Genomic DNA, 22,865 nt, shown 5'->3' on the forward strand with positions numbered 1-22,865 from the left:
ACTAATTCCCACTATATCTAACTTTAGCCTATCCATTTCCCTTTTTAAATTTTCTAACCTACCTGCCCGATTAAGGGATCTGACATTCCACGCTCCGATCGGTAGAATGCCTGTTTTCTTTCTCCTGATAACGACATCCTCTTGAGTAGTTCCCCTTGCTTTCAGCCGTTCGCAGTAGCAGCACAGCAAGGCCGTTTTGGTTAGTATTACAGGTCCAGATCAGTCAATCAGACTGTTGCCCCTGCAACTACTGAAAAGGCTGCTGCCCCTCTTCAGAAACCACACTTTTTTCTGGCGTCTCAACAGATACCCCTCCATTGTAGTTGCACCTATGGTACGGCTATCTGTATCGCTGAGGCACGCAAGCCTCCCCACCAACGGCAAGGTCCATGGTATATACATATTTACAGAAAAAAGAACAGTCGGAAATATCAACGACATGACATTTGTCCAACATTCAGCCACATCTGGGGCATTATCCTTTGCAAGCATAAAATCCTGTATTGAGCAGGTAAGTAGTGCAAGGAACTATTGCCACAGGTGTTCCACACACTCACATCCTCCGATGTGGAACCCCATAGTTAAGGAAAGAACCTGCCCTACTGACACCAGTTCTTATACTGTTAAGCGGTTTCCAAACAAACCGCTCCTCTTTGTGGGTGGCCGGAAAATGGCAATGAGAACAGGAGTTGCGACTCCAAAGTAGAGCTGTAGCTACAGCTGAAAACACACACATTACTTGTTGCTATACGTAATAATACAGTTGGAAAGTTTTCTGATTATATTTATGTTAACTTGTCAACAAAAGTGAGGAGCGAATTATTAACAAAGGTGTTGGCTCATCATGAGAATATACAGATAAGGAACAGTCTACGTTTCTTTCATTGTGAATCCTTGATGAAGGATTCTAATTCCAAAGTTTATAAATGGTGAGATATTCTTTATGCTTCGTTCAACATGGTTATTTTGCATTGCGAATGTGGTGATTTATGAAATAGTGATTAATTATTAAGAGGATATTGATAAGTATTTGCGGTTCTGTTGAAGTTTATATAGATAATGCTGTAATGATGATGATCATGATGTTATAAAGATGGGGTAGCGAGAGATAAAGCTGAATATAAAGGAAAGTAAGTTTTTAAGGTTATAGCAGATTTGTTTATCCTAATGTTTGAAAGAAGAATAGTATTGCTGAAAGTAAGTAAAAAACTAAGCCGACGACAAGAAGCTAGTGTAGTATCAGCAATACAGTCTGTAAGTTTCAAAACTATTCGAAGACTTTTGGTATTACGTTCATTAGTGTTGTATCTGCTAATGCAAAACCTTGCTGTGATGTTGGGGGTTAACATTTGTGCATATTAGGTAACTGCTAATTAAAGTTATTTAATATGGAGTACTCTTCAGTATTGCAGTTTACTTGGTATTATCGACATTGTGTCTTAAATCTTTGTAGTAGTTGTAATTACAGACTGCATAATAAAAACAACCCTTGTCAATTGTGTTCCTGTTTTCAGCGCAATCCCTGAGATTCACCATTTGTTCTAATCAGATATGCCAGAAACGATCCTCCTTGAGTTACTGCAATTCAGATATGTGATGTTTCTACAAAAACAGCCTTTGTAAAAACGATTTATGATAAAAACAGGCTTCCTAGTTTGACAAGGGCTGTTTTGGTGTGAAAACAGACGACTGTGCAACCTCAGTCTTCATTGTAGCCTTTGTAGGACTTGTTGCATTATTTAAGTCTACTCCTTGACAAGTGACGGTTCAGTACCTGTGGTTCTGGAATGTATTCTGAAGATAGAGTTCAGTGACCTAAAAATCGGATGCGTCAAAAAAGAAAGGAGAATGTAATAAAAAGAAGGCGAGGAACACATGAATTACATCGGCAAAAGGGATCCCGCCAGAAGGCGAAAGCTCTATATTGGTTCATTACTCGGAAAAGTAGGCAACATATGGATAGAAATATATTTTTTATTTAGTGGGAAGCGCCAGTCAGAAAAAAAGTATTATCATGATACGTTTTATGTATATATTCTGGTGCACAGCCTGAAAATGTGTACCAGAAAGGTAATTATTTTTTGCCTATTGATCAAGATTTCTCCTTAATTTCACACAACACACAGAACAGGGTAACAGAAGTACCTGATGATTGGGACACAGTCATTACCAGTTCTCCAAAATATCCAACACTTTTCCTCATCTAGAAAGTAGACCAGTTAATGATATTCAACATGAAAGAAGCTCTTGACCACTGGTTCAAACCTTCTGAGGAAAAGCAGCTAGACTGAAAGATCTAAGGGTGTATGAAAATAAGACATCCACCAGCTACGTTTCTGTGCAGGGCAGTTATACAGTACCTTGGCATACAGTTGCACTTAAAGACAATGTGAAGCATCCACATGAGTTCACTTGCAGTTAGATTTACAACAATGTACTCTATGTTAAGAAGTCGAAACTCGAGATCAAGGCTCTTTTTCCTCATTTGACGAATGGTAGCGAAAACCTTTTTGAAAACGCTAGTTACTTGTGGAGAGGAAGAAGATAGGCCAAACTATGATATGACTGAATCTGACAACAGTAGTGGATAGGACTACTGAACGTCTATTTTATCAATTCCTTATATCTTGACTGTAACTTAATCTTTTGTTCAGAAAAAATTAATATATTATGAGTTTCCCAATTATAATTAAGGCAGCTACCGAGTCATCCCTTTATACTCCCAGCTACCTTTTTTGACTAAAACACCCTATGTCGCTGAGGACTGTAATTGGAAAAAAAATATTATTTCCTCTGAATGGTAAGCTAGTACAGTCTCATAAAATGATTTAGACATTCCCAACAAGCTACATAAAAAATATAATTGACAGGAAGATGCCATGCATCTATTTAGAACGCTTTTTTGCTCTTCTGAAAAATACAGATTTTTGAGAAGCACCATTTTTGCTATGAAGTCTTCAACTTTCTTACATTCAGAATAATTTTTCCACTTTAATTACTGAAGTGGCTGATATGTAATGTATGTGTTTTGAACTCTTGATATATCACCTTTTTGCTTTTGATAGATTGGATGTCTTTGTTTATCATAAGGTATATGCTCAGTCTGTAAAATTTATTCTTTAGGTCCCTGTATATTATCAGTTGTAGAGCCATAACTTCTGCTTATGGTATCACTACTTTCAAAGGTAAGTCAATGATATTACTTGTACCAATGGTTGAACAGTCAAACATTTAAAATAAACTGGAGTAAATAAAGATGACAACTCTAATATACAAGATGATGAATTGGATCAGAATCATGAAATAGGTGCCATTTAAATTTCAAGTATGGAAGAAAATCGACCTTGGGACAGTCAATTTTACCCAAATTTTCATCTGTACTCCAGAAATAAGAGTCCAAATTAATAGTTACTTGCATCACTGCTGTTAATTTAATCTAACATCTTAAAATGAACTGTAAATTTAAGAAATTTTCATCATCTGTCAGTGTTACACATTAGATATTTCACAAACAGTAAAGTTTAGAATTATCAGATAAATTTAGGTGGATCACAAAGCACACATTTTAAAAGAACGTTTTGTGTTTGGAAATAACTATTTCAGAAAACATATTACCATATTTCTCAAACTGCACATGGAATAGTTTCAACATGCTAATGTCAGAGTTTTAATCAAATTTGATGCATGCAAAATTCATTGGCAGTTGTCGTGAAACAGGTTAATGATACTCTCATTTTCCAGTGAAGAACACAATACACTGTACTCGTAAGAAAAATAACCCAATAAAATTTCTAAATCAATAACATGTTTTTCGTCTTTGTTTATAATGTGGATACAATTTACGTAACATTCACATACTGTCAACATAAAATGAATGTATAAAATCTATTTTCACTCATAATGTTATTTCAAAATTGACATGCAGATTTTATGTCTGTTTGTGCACTAAGATACATTGTCAGCTATTATTATTATTATTATTATTATTATTATTATTATTATTATTCCGTTACCACCATTATATTTTGTTGCTGATTACCAATAATCTTGGGAATAAACTGAAAATGAGTTATAATGTGAAAGCTACTCTGTTACAATATTAACATAGGATCATTTGAATAACTTTAGGAGTAAGATACTTGGAGGGAAGAGGTGCTATTATGGCGGAAAGATTGATGTAGAACACCATAACTATTGATTGTACTATGAGAGGAAGCATATAAAATGTGCTAACAAAATGAGGAAGGTAGAAGTGGAAGCCTGCTTCATTTCATTTAGATGACATACGCAGGGAATCCTCAAAACTGATAATAATGTTGCGAGCAGGAATAACATCGCATTAGACTAAAAGTATTCCAACAACTATATCAAGGTGTAATGGAAGGAAAACAGAAGTTAGTAAGAAAAAGCTTATAAATAATGTCAATCTAAAATGCAAGGACATTTTTAATAATTCCCTTTTATTTGTTGTCAACACCTGACAAAAACTGCAGCAAAGGAAATCAGAGAATGTATGTATGAGATACCCTATGTAGAATAAAACTAAATCCCTATGTAGAATAACACTAAATAATAGATTTTGACGTAGTAAATTAAGGGGTTGGTTTATCTTGTATCTAGTGCTCACAGGGACACATCAAACCTACCAGTTACATATGCTCTCTCGGAATAGCGAAACACGTTTGTAGATTCGATTTATATGCTAATACACATATAAAAAAAGTCACCTTGGTTCTCAGAACGCCTGAAGATAGATGTTGACTGTGGATAGTGTATCACAGACACAGTCACTTTAACTGTTCAGAGATGTCACTAAACCCGCCCAAATATGTAACCAACCATGCATGAGCAGAGCCTTTTAGATGGAGGGGTCCGACAGCAGAGCAGTTCCAGTCATTCCACCAGGAAGGAGGTACATGGCTCGTGTTGTCTGTAGGTCAACCATGCCCAGAAGATCAAACCGCGGTTCGATCGCTCCGCATTATTACTTTGTGCCAGGAAGGGCTCTCAACAAGGGAAGTGTCCAAGTGTCGAGCAATCACAGGATGTCGTGTTATGGCTCAAACTGTGTGCAATAGGCTGCATGATGAGCAACTTCACTCCAACGTCCATGGCAAGGTCCATTTTTACAACCAGAACACCATGCAGCACTCTACAGAAGGGAACGCTCAGGATTGGCATCATGTTCTCTTCACCGATGAGTGTCGCTTATGCCTTCAACCAGTCAATAGTATGAGACGTGGTCAGGCTGAATGCCTTAGACACACTGTCCAGCGAGTGCAGTGAGGTGAAGGTTCCCTGCTGGTTTGGAGTAGCATTATGTGGGGTTGACATACGCCAGTGGTGGTTATGGAAGGCGCCGTAACGGCTGTACGATACGTGAATACCATCTTCCTATCGATAGTGCAACCATATCGACAGCGTTTTGGCGAGGCATTCGTCTTCATGAACCACAATTCGCGCCTCCATCGTGCAGATCTTGTGCATGACTTCCTTCAGGACAACGACATAACTCGACTAGAGTGGCCAACATGTTCTCCAGACATCAACCCTATCGAACACACCTGGGACAGATTGAAAAGGGATGTTTATGGACGGCGTGACCCACTAACCACTCTGAGGTCTTTACGCGGAATAGCAGTTGGGGAGTGAGACGGTGGAACAACATGCAGTGTGTCGTTTTCGTGAGCAATAAAAAGGGCTGAAATGATGTTTACGTTGATGTCAGTTCTAATTATCTGTACAGGTTCCGCCAATCTCGGAACCGAGGTCATGCAAAACTTATTTTGATGTGTGTATCTCCTTGATACTAAGGTCACCTTGAAATTTATCTTGTAGAGGTGTTCCTGCTATTCAGTTCCAGCTAATAATCTACTTCACCGTGCTCGGTTCCTCTTCCCTGAAGATCGCGTGAATCAGCTGTGAAAAGTACTCATCCTTTCTCAAACAACGCAAATAATTCATAAACAGTGATCGATCGTTTCAACCATATATTGTCAAATGAACCATTAATACAATGTACTTTACAATGAGCGCCAGGCTCATCCTTCTTCCTGGTCCTTATGTAATAGAGTAATTCCAATATACGAGTATTACATTTCGCACAAAGTTCATTGCTAATGCAGTTCCTTTAGTTATTCCTTGACGGTCCACAATAACACCTTCAACCAGCAGTTGGGACGACGTCTGTTCACCAGTCATGCGTATGGGACGAGCAACTCTTGACTGTATCCTTGCCTCTGCATAAATAGAAGCCTAGCGGCAGTGTTTTGCCCCACTTTAGCTTGATTAACTTAAAATAATAGTTTTTCTCTGTATAGTCATCTGAGTATCTTCCTTTACTCGAACAGCTTAAGAGTATACCACGGCATTTCATAACGATATGTCATGTTACAGTACAGGCTTCACCACAATAAATTGTTAACAAAAAATGCCATGTTGGAGAAAATTTTTATTTTCTTAATGTAATGGAATTATGATAAGTAAAAGTGAAGGAAAACGCACCATACCTTCGTACAAGTACTAGCTATTTAACATCTCCACATCACATGAAATTAAAAACAAAAATGAAGCTTTATTTAATAGATTTTATTTCATACGTTGTTTTTTGTCTCAAACGATTCCTATGTTTTTATTCCCCTTATTATTCCTTATTTAATCAGTTCTACCGGCCATAGAAATTGTGGCATTACAAGATGCTTTGCATTTTAGAGCGGGCACAGTGTTGTCGCAAGTCTCCTTAGAGAGCAAACCAGCAAGTCTAAAAGACTAAAATCGGTACAGCTCAGCTGAAGCGAAATAGGAAAGAAGACAGTAACTATTATTTACGTTATAACGAAGCCTCATGTTTTCTTATGTGGAACCATGTTCTACTTGCTCATGGTCACAACCAGTTCATTCTGGTTACTCGTCTCTGAAGGAATTACTAGATAAGACCAGGTACGACAGTCCAACCATAAGATAGGTAGGGGCCATATCTGAGCTAGTACCATTGTGTCGCCGGCCGGAGTGGCCGAGCGGTTCTAGGCGCTACAGTCTGGAACCGCATGACCGCTATGGCCGCAGCTTCGAATCCTGCCTCGGGCATGGGTGTGTATGATGTCCTTAGGTTAGTTAGGTTTAAGTAGTTCTAGGGGACTGATGACCTCAGATGTTAAGTCCCATAGTGCTCAGAGCCATTTGAACCATTTGAACCATCGTGTCGTACACTGTCTGTCCTCCATGCAATACACAAACGGCGACAACCTGTCACCTCCACCGTTGGAACCTGGTAACAAGTTCGATCAGCAAGAGGCGCTCTATTTTCTGTTCAATGAAACTTTTTATGCAATTTAGATATGTAAATCTGCTCTCTGCTGTACTAACGCTACTGAAAATGTAGTGTTGTCTACTAAGAATAATTAGTGTTCTATAGTACTGTCTCTCCCCTTTCTCCCCCCTCCCTGCCCTCCTGTAATGGCGACGCAGTCAGTTCTTTTAATAATTAGGGCTAATTAACCCCGCAATTAATAGTCAATAGCTAACAGTACTGCAGTTTTATCGGTTACACCAAATGTCATAGTGATTCCTTTATTTTAAAACTTTAGACATTCATTGTAATTGTCGATAATCCGCTTTGCATAAATGCAATACTTCGTAAATTTTTGAATTGCATTTTAGATGAGAGTACTGAAAACTAATTATTTCCTTTGGTTGCAAAGAGCTGAAAGCTCGTACACCGAAGAATACTTATAAATTTCCTAGTGAAATATACATGCATCGTACTCTGTTGAAAATACGAAAACAAGCTTTACGGTCCATCGATTAATGCCAATTACAGGAAACGTTCTAAAGGACGAACTGTAGTCGTGACCGAATGAAAAACATAGGCAATCGATCGCACAAGGTAGGAGTTCATACTTTATGTAGTCTTGCAACACTTAACTAAATTAAATAATTCTCTTTAACTCCCATGCATTACCACCGTCATTCATAAGTTACTCTGGAATTACTTGTTTGCGACAGAGTGCTTGTTATATTACTTAGCTTGATTACGAACTACGGAAGAGGAAATCTGAAAGCACATTTGAGGTCCGTCCTAGTGCATAGGATACGCAGAACGATGGTAGAGATGGAGAGGTTCGAATTGAAGGATATAATACTTAGGTCTGGAACATCGGCAGAATTCATTGCAGATGCCAAATTCTATGTAACTATCACACCGCTCTACAGACTATGGAAGATCATAGGGCTGTTTCCGTTGTACGGTACGACGAATGTTCCGAAAAATACGAGCACCAGGAAGAAGATCCTGATGACAACTTGGCCATTATTGGGTTTGCTAATCTCACTTATTTTATTTGTGACAAAGGTCTACGTGCAAGGTACAGTTTATCCAAAATTCACAGTCACATTTGTGACAGATGGTTTAGCGAAGTACATTTCAAAGGTCAAAGTGGTATTTCTCTATGGGAAAGTTTTCATTGAGAAATACGCACAACTACAGGAGTTTATGAAAGCGCTAAGACATGCTGATAAATACTTACGTGTGGCTCGCACGGAAGGTAGGAAAGTGCTAAGTGTGATCCTGACTGTAGTCTCGGTCTTTCTGTTGAGTGGAGTGTATTTTGCAGCGATAGTGGTGGGTTATTTCCATTTGTACCCTGGCTATCTAAGAATTGTGGAGCATATTCTATATTCCGCGTTTACGCTGTTAGGGTTTAGTGTGTCTTCTCTCTTGATCTGTCTGGCCCTCGAGCTGTGGGTGAGGCACAAAATTCTGAACGAGCGCATAAGGAACACCGTGCTGGCCCAGATGGAGGAGATTGAGGGCCGGCTGGTACTCGCGTGGGGTGAGGAGAGCGAGGACTGGGAGCTGGCGACGCGGCGTCTGCGGATGGCGCACCTGTCGCTGCACAGGGCCGCGGAGATGCTGCAGGCCCACACGGGGGTCACAGCACTGCTGGAGGTGGCGGGCGCCTTCTTCGGCGCCGTCTACAGCGCCTACGAGCTGGTGCTGCAGTTCGTTGTCCGGCCTTCCAGTGGGTCGCCGGTGCTCTTCAACAGGTCTGTGCCAGTGGTAGCATAATACCGCAGCGCTTCAAATTTCAGCACCAGTTAAGCAGTGTAGCAGGAAGAAGATGTGATTCAATTTGTAGGCCACTTGAGGACACACGGCGATGTGAGATTCACTACACAGAACTGCTATACCTGGCAGCAACAATGGGTCTAACACAGCCGGGAATTAAGTCTAATGGAGCTCTGATGACATATCAGTGTGCCATTCCATACTGCTTCCACATTGTCCCAGAGTGGATAAACAACAGTAGAAGCTGGTGTGCCGATCTTTCAGAAAAACATGACCAGTGCTTTCTATGGTTGATAGATCTGGAGAACATGCCAATTGCGTCAACAGTTGAAAAACCTTTGCACCAACTTACATCATGGTAGCATGGTCAACATCTGACGTTGTGAGATCTTGTTAATAGCACAGAGGTCTCCTCAACGGGTCATAGACATTGGGCTTATAATGTAAATATTGTAATGCTGCTGTCCAAGTTACAGGCTATGTGAACTAGAGCTGATCCTTGAGTTTCCCAACGAAGCCCCATACCATCACGCCAAGCACTGTAATTGATATCGGGGACATAGAGGATGAGAAATTCAGTGCATACAGCTTCCACATCAGGCAGAAACAATGTATATAACCTAGCCACATATTAAGTTGAAATTAGCCCGCCCGGTTGGCCGTGCGGTCTAACACACGGCTTTCCCGACTGGGAAGGAGCGCCTGGTACCCGGCACGAATCTTCCCGGCGGATTTGTGTCGAGGTCCGGTGAAGCGCCAATCTGTGGATGGTTTTTATGCTGTTTTCCATCTGCCTCGGTGAATGCGGGCTGGTTCCCCTTATTGCATCTCAGTTACACCATGTCGGCGATTGTTGCGCAAACAAGTTCTCCACGTACGCGTACACCACCATTAATCTACCACGCAAACGTAGGGGTTACACTCATCTGGTGTGAGAGGTTCCCTGCGAGGTCCACAGGGGGTCAAACGACACAATAACTATGGGTTCGGTGTGGGGTGGCGGAGGGGTGAAATGGACTGCGGTAATCGTCGTGGGGTTGTGGACCACTGCGGCTGCGGCGGGGACAGAGCCTCTCCATCGTTTCTAGGTTCCTGGTTAACATACAATACAATACAAGATGAAATTAGCTTGGATGATCACAAATTGTTATTCAACGTCACTTCAGATATATTCCACAGTTAATCTTCCATAGTGGGTGGCCAGTGATTTTGCTCTAGTCTCTGGGCAACCATGACCAGTTGTATACAATGGCTGAGAGTTCTGGAATACATGCTGGCCGTGGAACCCTTCTTTATTGAGATGGGTCATGACAGTGTAGGTAACATGCTATCTTACCTTAACTTATTAAAAGACAACGTCATGTAGAAGTCGAAGATAGGGTACAGCTACCATCTGTAAAACGTTGCAAATGTAAATGCTGCTCTCCCAATTTCTGTCTATACGAACCAGAAATGATCCTTTTGGGTACCTAATGTCACCCCATATTCTTGTGCTAAGTGCTGGGCCCACAGGTATCGATTTAAACAGAGCTTTGATTACAAATGTGGGTACACAAGATGTGGCTGCATCATCTTTATGTCAGAATTCACTGTTTGTAGTAATTGGCCAATGACAACATTCACTCTCTCGGTGACCCATGGCCAGACGTTTTAAGTGGTGAGAGATTTAGCAAAAGTGCTGACCATCTCAATGTTCGAAAACATTCTATCGTGAGGTGCATCAGCACAAGACGTCTAACATGCAGTACTGCATTATCTCGTCGAAAGGTAAAGTCAAAATATGTTAATTCAAACTACTGTTCTATGAAGTAGAAGCGATCGTGCTGTATAGCCAGTGGAATCCCAACCATCACGTCAGGTACTCTACCCATCTGATGCAGAATACAGTCTGGCACTTTTCGATCTCCTTGAAGCCTCGACATATGAAAACATCCACCATGATGGCGCATGCTGATTCAGGACTGGTGTCAAAATACGATGTAGTGCCACTCCTGTATCGACTGTTGTCACCATGTGCTGACTATCAATGAGCACGTATATGTAGCACGTCATATTTGTCGTTGTGTTGAAAGTACGATATGCTCCATACATTGACACCACACGGTTTGCATGTGTGTTTGTCTTGCTGCAAACAAGCCTGTTTCGTGACTCAAGGTAGTTGATGTGGCTCTACAATAAGGCATGCACTAGCAAACAATTTGTTAGTTCTCTTGACACTAGGCCACGAGGTGAGAGAGGCGCTTCAGATCCAGCATGAGGTACCCCCCCTCCTCAGCTGACCGATTCCATACTTAAGTGAAAGTCGTGGTACATCGCCCAATGAGAGGAGCTGTAGCACTGAATGATTATCCACAGTCTTGTTGTTCACAATCCTGCAAGTGTTTGATTTTGACACATGCTAATAAATGTTTCTTCTTCATATGTTAGGCATAACACGATCTCTTCACGAACAGTCAATACTGAAATACGATTTCTGAATGAGAAACTAGCTGCAAAATTTTCCCATCTTTACATAATGTAGTTGGCATTACGCCTACCAACTTAGTGTGTTTGTGTTGAAACACTAACCGCTTGCATATATAGTGTACTACATGCCTATTTGTAGTTTGTGCTATGCCACCTTCTCCTTTACAGCTTTAATAGACAATGTATATTTATTTGTTGCACATATCATTTTAATTCGCGTGGCAGACACCATTTGTATCAGCTGTACTATCATTCTTAATGGACAGAAATTTTCGCGTGTGAAAGTAGCTGCAGTCATACCTCTATGAAGATTAATAGGACCATTACTGTTCACAATATACATAAATGACGTGGTGAGTAATGTCGGAAGCCTCTAAAGTCTGATTGTCGATAATACTATTATCTAGGAGATGGTCTTTTTGCCTGTCCTTCGAGCATCCATCATAAGTGTGAAAAGCCGCTTGCAGTATCCACTCTTAGCGATGTGCAGCGAATGTGCAGGAGCACAGAAACGGTAGTAGCTACACTGTCAAGTTATTCTCAGTAAGGATTAACAGCCTTTCTTTAATTTGCCATACTGGGATTAATTCTCTCACTAGTACAAATTCGGTAGTTAAAAGAGCTAGAGCTCTTATACAACTTTCAAAGGTCCGACAACTGGACTGGAAATTGCCACTGCCAGTAGTTCACTCATCACTCCCACCTGCCTCCTAACATCTTTTACAGACTACCTCCACGTCATCATGATTGACCCATTTTTCTATATATATATATGGTGAGTCAGGAGGAAAGGTACACGATTTTAGGGGTGATAGTATTAGTGAATCTGAACAAAAAACTTCATATGGATGAATGCCCTATTCCGAATGGTTTCCGAGATACAACGCATTTAATATCACTTTGTAAGTTTTTCTTGAATAACTCGAAAACCGCACCCTCCAGCAAAACGTGTCGCAGTACAAAATTAAACTATATTAAATTTCCTACAAAAAAGGTCCTATTCATTTTTTCTCTAGCGCTAATGGTTTGTGCGAAGAGAATGTTGAAAAACTCGCTGGACACGCATGCGCTGTAGCTTACGTAGTTTTTGTATGCCAATTTGAGGTATCATATTGAGATAGCAAACAGAGACGAACAGTTTGATACGGGACACTTATGGCCTGTCAAGTCGGGAAACTACCTCAAACTGGCCTACGTAAGCTACAGTGCATGCCCTTTGAGCGAGTTTTTCAACATCTCGCGCTCTCTTCGTACAAACCATTACTTCTAGAGAGAAAAAAAATGAATAGGATCTTTTTTGTAGGAAATTTAAGGTTGTTTAATTTTTACTGCGAATCATTTGCGTTGGAGGATTCAGTATTCGAGTTACTCAATAAAAACGTACAAAAGTAATATTAAATGTGTTCTATCTCGGAAACCATTCGGATTAGGGCATTCATCCATATGAAGTTCTTTGTTCAGAATCACTAGTACTATCACCTCTCAAAGCATGTACCTTTCCTCCTGAATCACCCCACGTGTGTGTGTGTGTGTGTGTGTGTGTGTGTGTGTGTGTGTGTGTGTGACTGAGTGTGTGATTGTGTGTGTGTGAGGAGAGCGAGGAGTGTGAGAAATGTCAGTGTGAGGAGAGCATGATAAAATGAGTGATTTAACTCATTTACTACTTCTGAGTGTCGTGCTTGAGATCACCACCACCACATCATCACTACAGCAGGACTCCGTATCAGATATAAGTTTTAGTGCACCATTCAGCTGAAATGCTAACCAGAGTATACATGTTAGTATTAAAATGATGTCAGCTCTCGAATTCAGCTCAGCAATGAGTTCTGAAAATATTCAGTTTCGAACCTCCCACAGAGTGGGTGCGATTGTGTGGTCACTCAGTGGGGTTTCGAACTCCAGCTCCTATAGTATTATTAGGCAATCACAAAATCAGTGTGGGCAGCTTCCCATGAACAATTAAACTTTTTGATGGGAAAGATACACATACAAGCCAAAACATTATGAGCATTACCCATCGCGATGTTGAATGCCGCCTGATGGCGTTGCGGTCACATGATGCGGTAACAAAAATATCGATGTGGAGCAGACATGGACTGGGAATCACCCTAACAAAGATTTTGGCTGCAAATGGGGAAACACAGTGAGATAAATGGCTTTGACAAGGAACAGATTACTATTACGCAGAGCTTGTAAACGAATATCTCGAAAACGGCGAAGCTGGTCGAATTTTCACATGCTACTGTCGTGAGCATCTACAGAAAAAGTACTAGGACAGTGAAACTATCACTAGGCACTAAATGGTTGGACTTCCACGACTCTTTACAGAACGTGCGATTCTGAGGCTTGTCTGATCTGTGAAGTACGACAGACGGTGATTTGTGGCATCTCTGCCGAAAGAGTACAATGCTGGTGCCCACACAAGTGTTTCGGAACACATCGTTCATCGTACATTGATGAACATGGAGCTCCGCAGCACATCACCGCTATGTATTCACATGTTGATCCAATGACGCCGTCAACTACTATTGCAGTGGGCATAGGACCATCGGGATTCGACTGTCGATCAATGGAAATATGTCGGCTCTTCTGGTAATGCTGTCCTTGCTACGCTTGATCGATGGTCGTCTCCACAAGCACTGTCATCGAAATGAACGGTGACTCGAAATCTGCAGCGAGCCACAGGCACAGGCTGGTAGGAACCGCATTACGCTATGGGAGACATTTTCCGGCTCTTGCATGCGAGCTGTGATAGTAATGGAAATCATAGCGACAGCTGTGAACCACCTGCATCCCTTCGTGCTTGATGTCATCTTTCAGCAGTATAATTGTCGGTGTCTCCGGGGCAGACGCAACAGTGGTTTGGGGAGCATTGTAGGGAACTCACGTTGATATCTCGGCGACCAAATCAGCTGATGGAAGTTCTATGGAATGCATGTGAGTCGCTAGTGGGCGCCATCACTGCATACGCAGATGAGCATCCTGTTATTTATGTGAATTGAATGACCTGTGTTTACACATCTAATGCCACATGTCTCCAGAAACCAACGAACACAGTGTCGAATCCCTGACACACAGAATCCTTCGACGGAAAAACAAGCTATTATACAGGTGATCATAATGTTTTGGTTCATCAGTGTATGTAGGAACAGATATTTAATAATTTCATGTACGCTAATCACACCAATCAAAATTAACTTGACCAGAGGGTAAGCTGGAAATCATGTTTATGCAGCTTTTATGAAAATATATATACCAATGTAACATAGCCATAGAGCAAATTCCAAATCCTATTGAAGAGAGCATAACTCAATCCACATCGTACATGAGTATGTGATAACATCTATAAGTGTAGCACCCTAGATGTAGGTACAGAGCTGCATTCTCATTTGAGCATGTACAAATCATTGTCAAAAGCATCCGAACGACATGAATTGCATTTCACCGGATTCGCATGCAACTCGCATGACGCAGCTGTCTAGCAGGTCCTCTAATCGCTCCTTGGTACAGTCGTCTGACTATTGAAAATGGTTCCAACAAGTCACCACTAGAAAACACTACTCTGTGTCGCAATAACTCACGATGTAAAGTAATACTACGACACTACAAATATCAGGGAACACCTTATCACAGATAAGACTGTCCTTAAGGATTGTAAGCTCACATTTATTACAATAAATGACATACCTGAAATGTTACCACTCTAATTATTACGCCAGATAGGTGATGCACGTATTAAGTTCGTCATATTCAAAGTAACATACCGTACTTATTACTTAATACAAAATGACATTAAAAATTTAACTTATTCACGAGCAGCTAGTTGAAAACATGTATGAACTTCAAATGACATGACGATCCGTCTCGTTCTGCATATTGATTCAAATCCAGGTCGTGCAGACTAAGCAAAGATTTCGTGACTGACGGAAACTAACAGTCATTCCTGATTAAGCATACAGAGAGTGATATACCTCGATTTCAGACAGTATCAATTAGCAAATCCCAACTTTAAATTACATAACGCAAACATTTTTAACGGACGCGAATTCCTACCCAGTACCTATTGTCCCTGTTAACGAACTACGAGAGATGTTAAATATTTCTTCTTAACCAGTAACTTACTTGAAATGTCGTGAGGTAAACCTTAGTATTGGACAGGGATTGGAACCCAGAACCTAATAAGATAGATATCGAAGCACAATAAACTGTGACATATCCCATTTTCTTGGCAGTAGCTAGATGTTTTATCTGAAATGACGAACAAACAACAAATTGTAGCCGAGCTGTATTGTCACGAAGTGAACAAATTCCACGTTAAGGGCGGTCTGAGTTGCATTCCCAGTTCAGAACCAATTTTATCGACATACAGAAGCTCAGATAAAAGATGGAATAAGTGTCCTGCGATCCTACATAGCGTTTGTTTCATTACTAGAAATAAATAACTAGGATAAGAAAGGTTACTGGTGATAGAGTTTCTATATGTCGCCACTCCAGACTTTATTGTGGATCAACCTCATGTCTACTTGGTAGAGAAGAAATATCATTTTTAAAGTGAATTTCACACTACAATGCCATTATATCGGCTTCACTTGTACCCAGAAGAGAATGGAATCTGTCTCTCCCTATCTAAAATCATTGACCGAAGTTGGAATCGAAACCAGACCATAGATATATGAACCCATCATCAGCCCAACAGACCACCAAATCCTCTCCCCACTGACCCATTTTTCTATAATAACGCCGTTGTGCCACACTGGCTGAGAATTCTGACGCGCAGGCTCCCTGTATCAATTTGCAGCATGTTCAGTAAATTCATTTACTTGGTTGACCGAATTACCATGAACTAGATGCCTCGGCTACCCAGCGCATACATTCAACTTTATTTTGTAATCACCGTAATAAAATCACGTAACTGCCACCTACACGGAACTGCCAATAGTGTAGGATGCAGAAATTTAAATAGGAAGTGTTCCTTTCCACTTGAGCTACTGAGCGCTATCTGTTTGTTGAAAACGCCGTGCAGTGCAAAAGAAAAGGTATAACTGTTTGTCTCTCATAAGTATTGATGTGGCCATATGTATTATCCCAGAGCGCTGTGGAATGCAGAAGTTCTGGAAGAATTGTTCTTGACTTCTGGAGCTGTTACAGCTGTGTGTCAGCTAGTAGCGTAAAGCTATGTATAGCGCGCGGTAGGGAAGATGTCGCGAATTCGAGCGCATTCACTGCTATATTTCTTTAAAACGCAATTCTGCTGTCTGCTAAAGTTATCAATCAAATGAAACTTGTAACATAATTCTCTTCACTTCTCAACTCAAAATAGTCGCATGTGGGAAAAGGGCTAACTTCTGCGACATTTTATTCTTTTCAGGTTTAATAAACAACCAGACAGCAGACGCACCTCGAAACTTTTGTATTATGTATGGGGAGAGCGCATCGTGCCAAAATAGGTCGGAAAAGCATTTTCTACATTAGCTGTCGTCTGGTAGTGGCAGTTTATTCTTCTTCAAACTTTGTTTCACAGCGTTAACTCAGAACAAGTTTTCTACATGCATGTAATCAATAAACCGCATGTGCATTTCCAGACTCTTATAGATAACATCAGAGAATTCGTATATATCGTTGATTATTAATTTCTCTCTCATGTTTACTATTGTTTTAACAACACTACAGGATACCTTACGAAAATTGTGAGCTGTATTATAAGAAATGTAATAAAACTACCCACAATAAACTTACGACGAAGGTCTATTTTTATAAAACTGAGTATCTGTACACGAGCGTGCCTCTATAGACACGAATTGGTAAAATACTACTCACTTAGATTTTGATTGGATCTGTGTGTAATTGGTATGCTGTGTCATACTCAAGAGGTATGTAATTGGGCGTTTCATAAATAAAGTTCTGTATTCCTAGAGACCCAAAATTTGCTTGTCAGCAGCGCAAAGAGGCGTTACCTGTTGTGCAGCTTTGTAAGTTTTTCACCATTGCACTATGAGCCGAAAGTATTTTCTTGCGATTTCCTTATCGATGTTTGATCTGACTGATTGTAGCTCTTTCACAGAAAGGATGAAAACGCTACACCCAGTGAGACTGGAACTGCGAACCATAATAGACGCTTTTTCACAGGTCAGGACGTTACCACAGAGCTGGCGGAGAAGTATGTGGCTGAGCTTCCTCTTACGAGATCAATAGTGGCTATAACTCGTAAACCGATATTTGAAGGACGAGATTAGTTGCTATTGCCACGTGCAACGACTTTCCTGGGCTGAAAACAGTAAATTTACAATCTTTTGTTACACCTCAAGCGATAGTAACTCAGATTATTCAATGGAAATGACAGGTAAAATCAAGTGAACTTTGAGGCTTAATTCCGTGCGCACCAGGAAGTAACTCGTCGATCACAGAGTTGCCAAACATACATTGCCTTGTTGCCAAATCTCAGTTTCAATACCAGCAGGAAGAAGACGAACCGATGTGATCTTATAGCGGGCTGGGAAGTGACCATAGCTGGTGTCTCCAAGTCGCGGCTGCTACGGCCTGGAATACGTAATACGTCTGATTTGCATTTCTGTAACTAGGTTTAGGGACTGGAGCGCAGTTACTAATAATACTCAGAACAGACTGCAAACTAAGCATCATAAATCAGTAACTTTCATAGTTGTTTTTATATTTCTTTCGTAAGTGTACTCGAAACTAAGAAACTCATTCACAGACGTTTTCGGGCCTCGCCGATGGTCGAGCACATCAAATTAATAAAAATAAAAAAAGAATGTGTGTGTGTGACAGAGAGAGAGAGAGAGCGATAAAAATCGAAAAGTATGAGAGAGATACTAAAAAATTGTAAAGAAATTGAATCATGGTATGTAAAGAAATCATTCATTAAAATGGCACGTTGCACATCATTACGAAATATCGTATTCATGATCTATGAAACAAGAATTAATCTAATGTAATCTAATATAATCATATCATATTGATGACTAGCTATGAATAGTCATGAATTAGCAAAGTTTTTGCCAATACCAGTAACCAAATCTAAACTTGAAAGTAAAAGGCGACAATTTTTGTAATAAACCTTTCGTCCCTGTTAACTAACCACGAAAGATATCGGATATACCTCTATTCTGAAGTAACAAAGAAGTAAAATGAAATGTTTCGTATTGGTTTTTATTACCAGCTGCTAGGTGTTTGAAGTATTTTGTCTATGTGGTATCACAAATAGTGTTCCTGTAGCTGTGGGAATCATTGGTTGAAAACGAATTTAACACCAATGTGTACAGTGCTGCTAAACATTCAAAATGATTACTAACCTAAGTCTGAGTTCATCCGCAAACTGAGTCGAAATTATAATATTGAAGCTAGACCGTATACCCTTGCCTTCCTTGAGTGGGCATTGGAAGGCGTTTACAGACACGTATATAATACTAAGAATACTTCGAACGCTATAGTTAACGTTGCTCTCATAAACTACTTTTGTTTCTTAATTCTTCTGGGTCTTCAGCGCACAATATGTGTTGTAGATACAGTCTTAGAGCAAAAAAATGACCGCCGAGTAGTTCACGTAAAGCGGGCAATACAGTCGTGCTCCTCTCAGAATCCTATGTCCGGCAGTATACTCGATCTGGCGCTGTGGTATAATACATATGGCCACATCAATACTTATGAGAGACAAACAGTTATACCTTTTCTTTTGCACTGCACGACGTTTTCAACAAACAGATAGCGCTCAGTAGCTCAAGTGGAAAGGAACACTTCCTATTTAAATTTCTGCATCCTACACTGTTGGCAGCTCGGTGTAGGTGGTAGTTACCTGATTTTATTTCGGTGATTACAAAATAAAGTTGAATGTATGCATTGGGTAGCCGAGACATCTAGTTCATGGTGTCAGAATTCTCAGCCAGTGTGGCACAACGGCGTTATTATAGAAAAATGAGCCAGTCAGGAGAGGATATGGTATTCTGTTGGGCTGATGCTAGGTTCACGTATCTATGGTCTGGGTTCGATTCTAACTTCGGTCAGTGATTTTAGATAGGGAGAGACAGATTCCATTCTCTTCTGGCTACAACAAGTGATGCAGATATAATGGCATTGTGGTCTGAAATTCACTTTAAAAATGATATTCCTTATCTACCAAGTAGACGTTAGGTTGAGCCACAAAAATGTTTGTAGTGGCGCTATATAGAAACTCTATCATCAGTAACCTTTCTTGTACTACTTATTTATTTCTAGTAACGAAACAAACATTATGTAGGATCACAGGACACTTATTCCATCTTTTTTCTGAGCTTCTGTATGTCGATAAAATTGGTTCTGAACTGGGAATGCAACAGACCGCCCTTAACGCGGAATTTGTTCCCTTCGTGACAATACAGCTCGGCTACAATTTGTTGTTTGTTCAAAACTGCAGATTCCTCAACATCTCCACATATTACGCGTGAATGGGTTCGAATCCTGTCCCGGCACTAAAGATTTCATTATGTATTATCAAGATCTACCATGAGAACACCTATCTGCTCGTGGATAATAATTTCGATGTTTAATGTATTTTCGTTCGTTGTCCACACTCACGATATTTGACGTTTTTGACTTCCAATGAGACACAGAACTACATGCGAGATCACTGTAAGTTCAAGATGTTATTCCGAGCTGCTGGTGGACAAAAATTTGGTAGCTGGTGTCTCTTTGTGGTAGTCAACAACGATATTTGTGGAACTCTATTCCCAGTCAGCACTGAACTCTTCGTCATATTATTTCTAGTTCAAACATGCTCACATGTCGCTGCTGGTGCAACAAACCCATATTTAACGTTTGTTTTCTCAAGAATATAACAGCGATAGGTGCCGGGTTGGAGTTCTGGGAAGGAAAAAATTAATGTTTCGTCTCGTCATTTCAGTTAAAACATCTAGCTACTGCCAAGAAAATGCGATATGTCACAGTTTATTGTGCTTCGATATCTATCTTATTAGGTTCTGGGTTCCAACCCCCGTCCAACACTAAGGTTTACCTCACGACATTTCAAGTAAGTTACTTGTTAAAAAGCAATATTTAACATCTCTCGTAGTTCGTTAACAGAGACAATAGGTACTGGGTAGGAATTCGCGTCCGTTAAAAATGTTTGCGTTATGTAATTTAAAGTTGGGATTTGCTAATTGATACTGTCTGAAATCGAGGTATATCACTCTCTGTATGCCAAATCAGGAATGACTGTTATTTTCCGTCAGTCACGAAATCTTTGCTTAGTCTGCATGACCTGGGTTTGAATCAATATGCAGAACGAGACGGTTCGTCGTGTCATTTGAAGTTCATACATATTCTCAACTAGCTGCTCGTGAATAAGTTAAATTTTTAATGTCATTTTGTGTTAAGTAATAAGTACTCTATGTTACTTTGAATGCGACGAACTTACTACGTGCCTCACCTATCTGACGTAATAATTAGAGTGGTAACATTTCAGGTATGTCATTTATTGTAATAAATGTGAGCTTACAATCTTTAAGGACAGTCTTATCTGTGATAAGGTTTTCCCTGATATTTGTTGTATCGTAGTATTACTTCACATCTTGAGTTATTGCGGCACTGAGTAGTGTTTTCTAGGTGACTTGTTGGAACTATTTTCAATAGTCAAACGACTGTACCAAGGAGCGATTAGAGGACCTGCTAGACAGCTGCGTTATGTGGGTTACATGCGAATCCGGCGAAATGCAATTCAGATCGTTCGGATACTTTTGAGCACGACTGTACATACACCCAGTTATGTATTAGACTTTATACTCGTAAAATAAAAAAAATGTGTGCAACAAATGTAACTGTATACCTTTTCCCTATAAGATGCCATTTTTTCAATGGTAAACATACGGTCACCACCATGAGAAGATGAATGAAATACCTTCTTCGCAGTAAGTTTCTAGCAGCTAACTGTTCTGAGAGATAAACAGAAGTAAAATGGAACACTCCTGTCTGGCAATATACGAACAATACTTGTAAGTCCATCGACCTGTGGCAAGATGAATATTTTCATGTCCTTGATAATGCATACAGATGGAATTCGCTTAAGCAAGTATAGGTATTTTCGGAAACATTACTCCAAGGCAAATGCCAACTATTACTGGCTTTGCTGTCTCGCACTAACACAAAAGACTCCAGCTGCCTGAAAGAATATAGCCAAATACAATGTTTATATTTGATGATGTTCCAGTTGAAAATCAAGATTAAATACGGAAATACTCTGTTTTGGTCGTCTTATGAGGGTACATGTCTTACTTACTGTCGGATGCAAGCGAGGTAATATGAATTAGAAACAGTTATCAAGCACACGTAGGGACAAATATGACATTCGTCGAATTTACAACTTTATATGGAGGCTGTCGGAATCATACATAATACGACTTTTCGGTTATTGATAAAACAAGTTTATTGAATGATGGGTGACACAAACGAAACTGTCAAGCGGTTTTTAGAGAGATGCGAAAGAGGAAAGCAGTATTTACGTCATTACACATCATGCTATGGACAAATTCTCTCTCATGTTGTTGTTACTACATGCCCCCCCTCCAGTCGCCTTCTCCACCCAACTGCACATTCAGCAACGGATGAGGCAGAAGACTGGTTTGTACGTAGACGTGAAAATTGATGACCAACAATGAAAATTTATGTACTCAACAAAAGATCACGGATGCAAATATTTATCCTCAAGTCATTTTGAGATTAATCATTGACTTACCTGTAAGGGTTGATGGAATTGTAAACAGTAAATGAGATAAATTATGTTATGTTATGTTCTATCCCGAAGCCTGTGTAGTGTATAGCCCGTTGTCAACAAACAAAAGTCGTTGAAGCACACAAGGCTGTAAGAGAGAAATTAAGGTTTCTAGCGTTAGGGAATTTGGAGAGTGGTGAATCTCTCAGACGTATGTTTACGACCATTACTGAATGACTTCATTGACTTTCGAAGACAATGATGAAGAATCAGATGCCATTTGCAATTTTGTTAAGCATCCCAATAATAATTACTGAGAAGATTTCTCGAGGAGAAAAACGGCTGGCTGGCTAAAATATTATGTTGGTGCATAAGTTCATAGCGTTTTCCTTTTTTTTTTTTTTTGTGCGTGTTGGTATTCTGGTTGCTATGGGTTTGTTTATCGAATTTCAGTTGCTATTTGAGTTTACATATTGTCATTTTACCATTTGAATATAGTGAGTGGAATGTTAGAAAATGGTGTGACATGTGTAGAAATCGAAGCATTCCTCACATATTTTTCTGTTTTAATTCACTGGAGAGATGGCAGCAGCGGAGGAAGCCGGAACTTTCGTACCACTGGACAGAGCATGGTTT

At 40.1% G+C, this 22,865-nt stretch overlaps 1 protein-coding gene across 1 annotated transcript in view; it reads left to right on the top strand.

The window, feature by feature from the left end:
- The window catches only part of LOC126456066 (uncharacterized), a 63,941-nt gene that overhangs the window by 22,243 nt on the left and 18,833 nt on the right, over nt 1–22,865 (top strand). Inside the window, exons 2-3 of the mRNA XM_050091820.1 lie at nt 8,351–8,543; nt 8,697–9,045. Coding sequence (XP_049947777.1) covers nt 8,351–8,543; nt 8,697–9,045 — 542 coding nt within the window. The remainder of the gene's footprint in view (nt 1–8,350; nt 8,544–8,696; nt 9,046–22,865) is intronic.

This window comes from Schistocerca serialis, chromosome 2 (genome assembly GCF_023864345.2).
Source record: "Schistocerca serialis cubense isolate TAMUIC-IGC-003099 chromosome 2, iqSchSeri2.2, whole genome shotgun sequence".
Lineage (NCBI taxonomy): Eukaryota > Metazoa > Arthropoda > Insecta > Orthoptera > Acrididae > Schistocerca > Schistocerca serialis.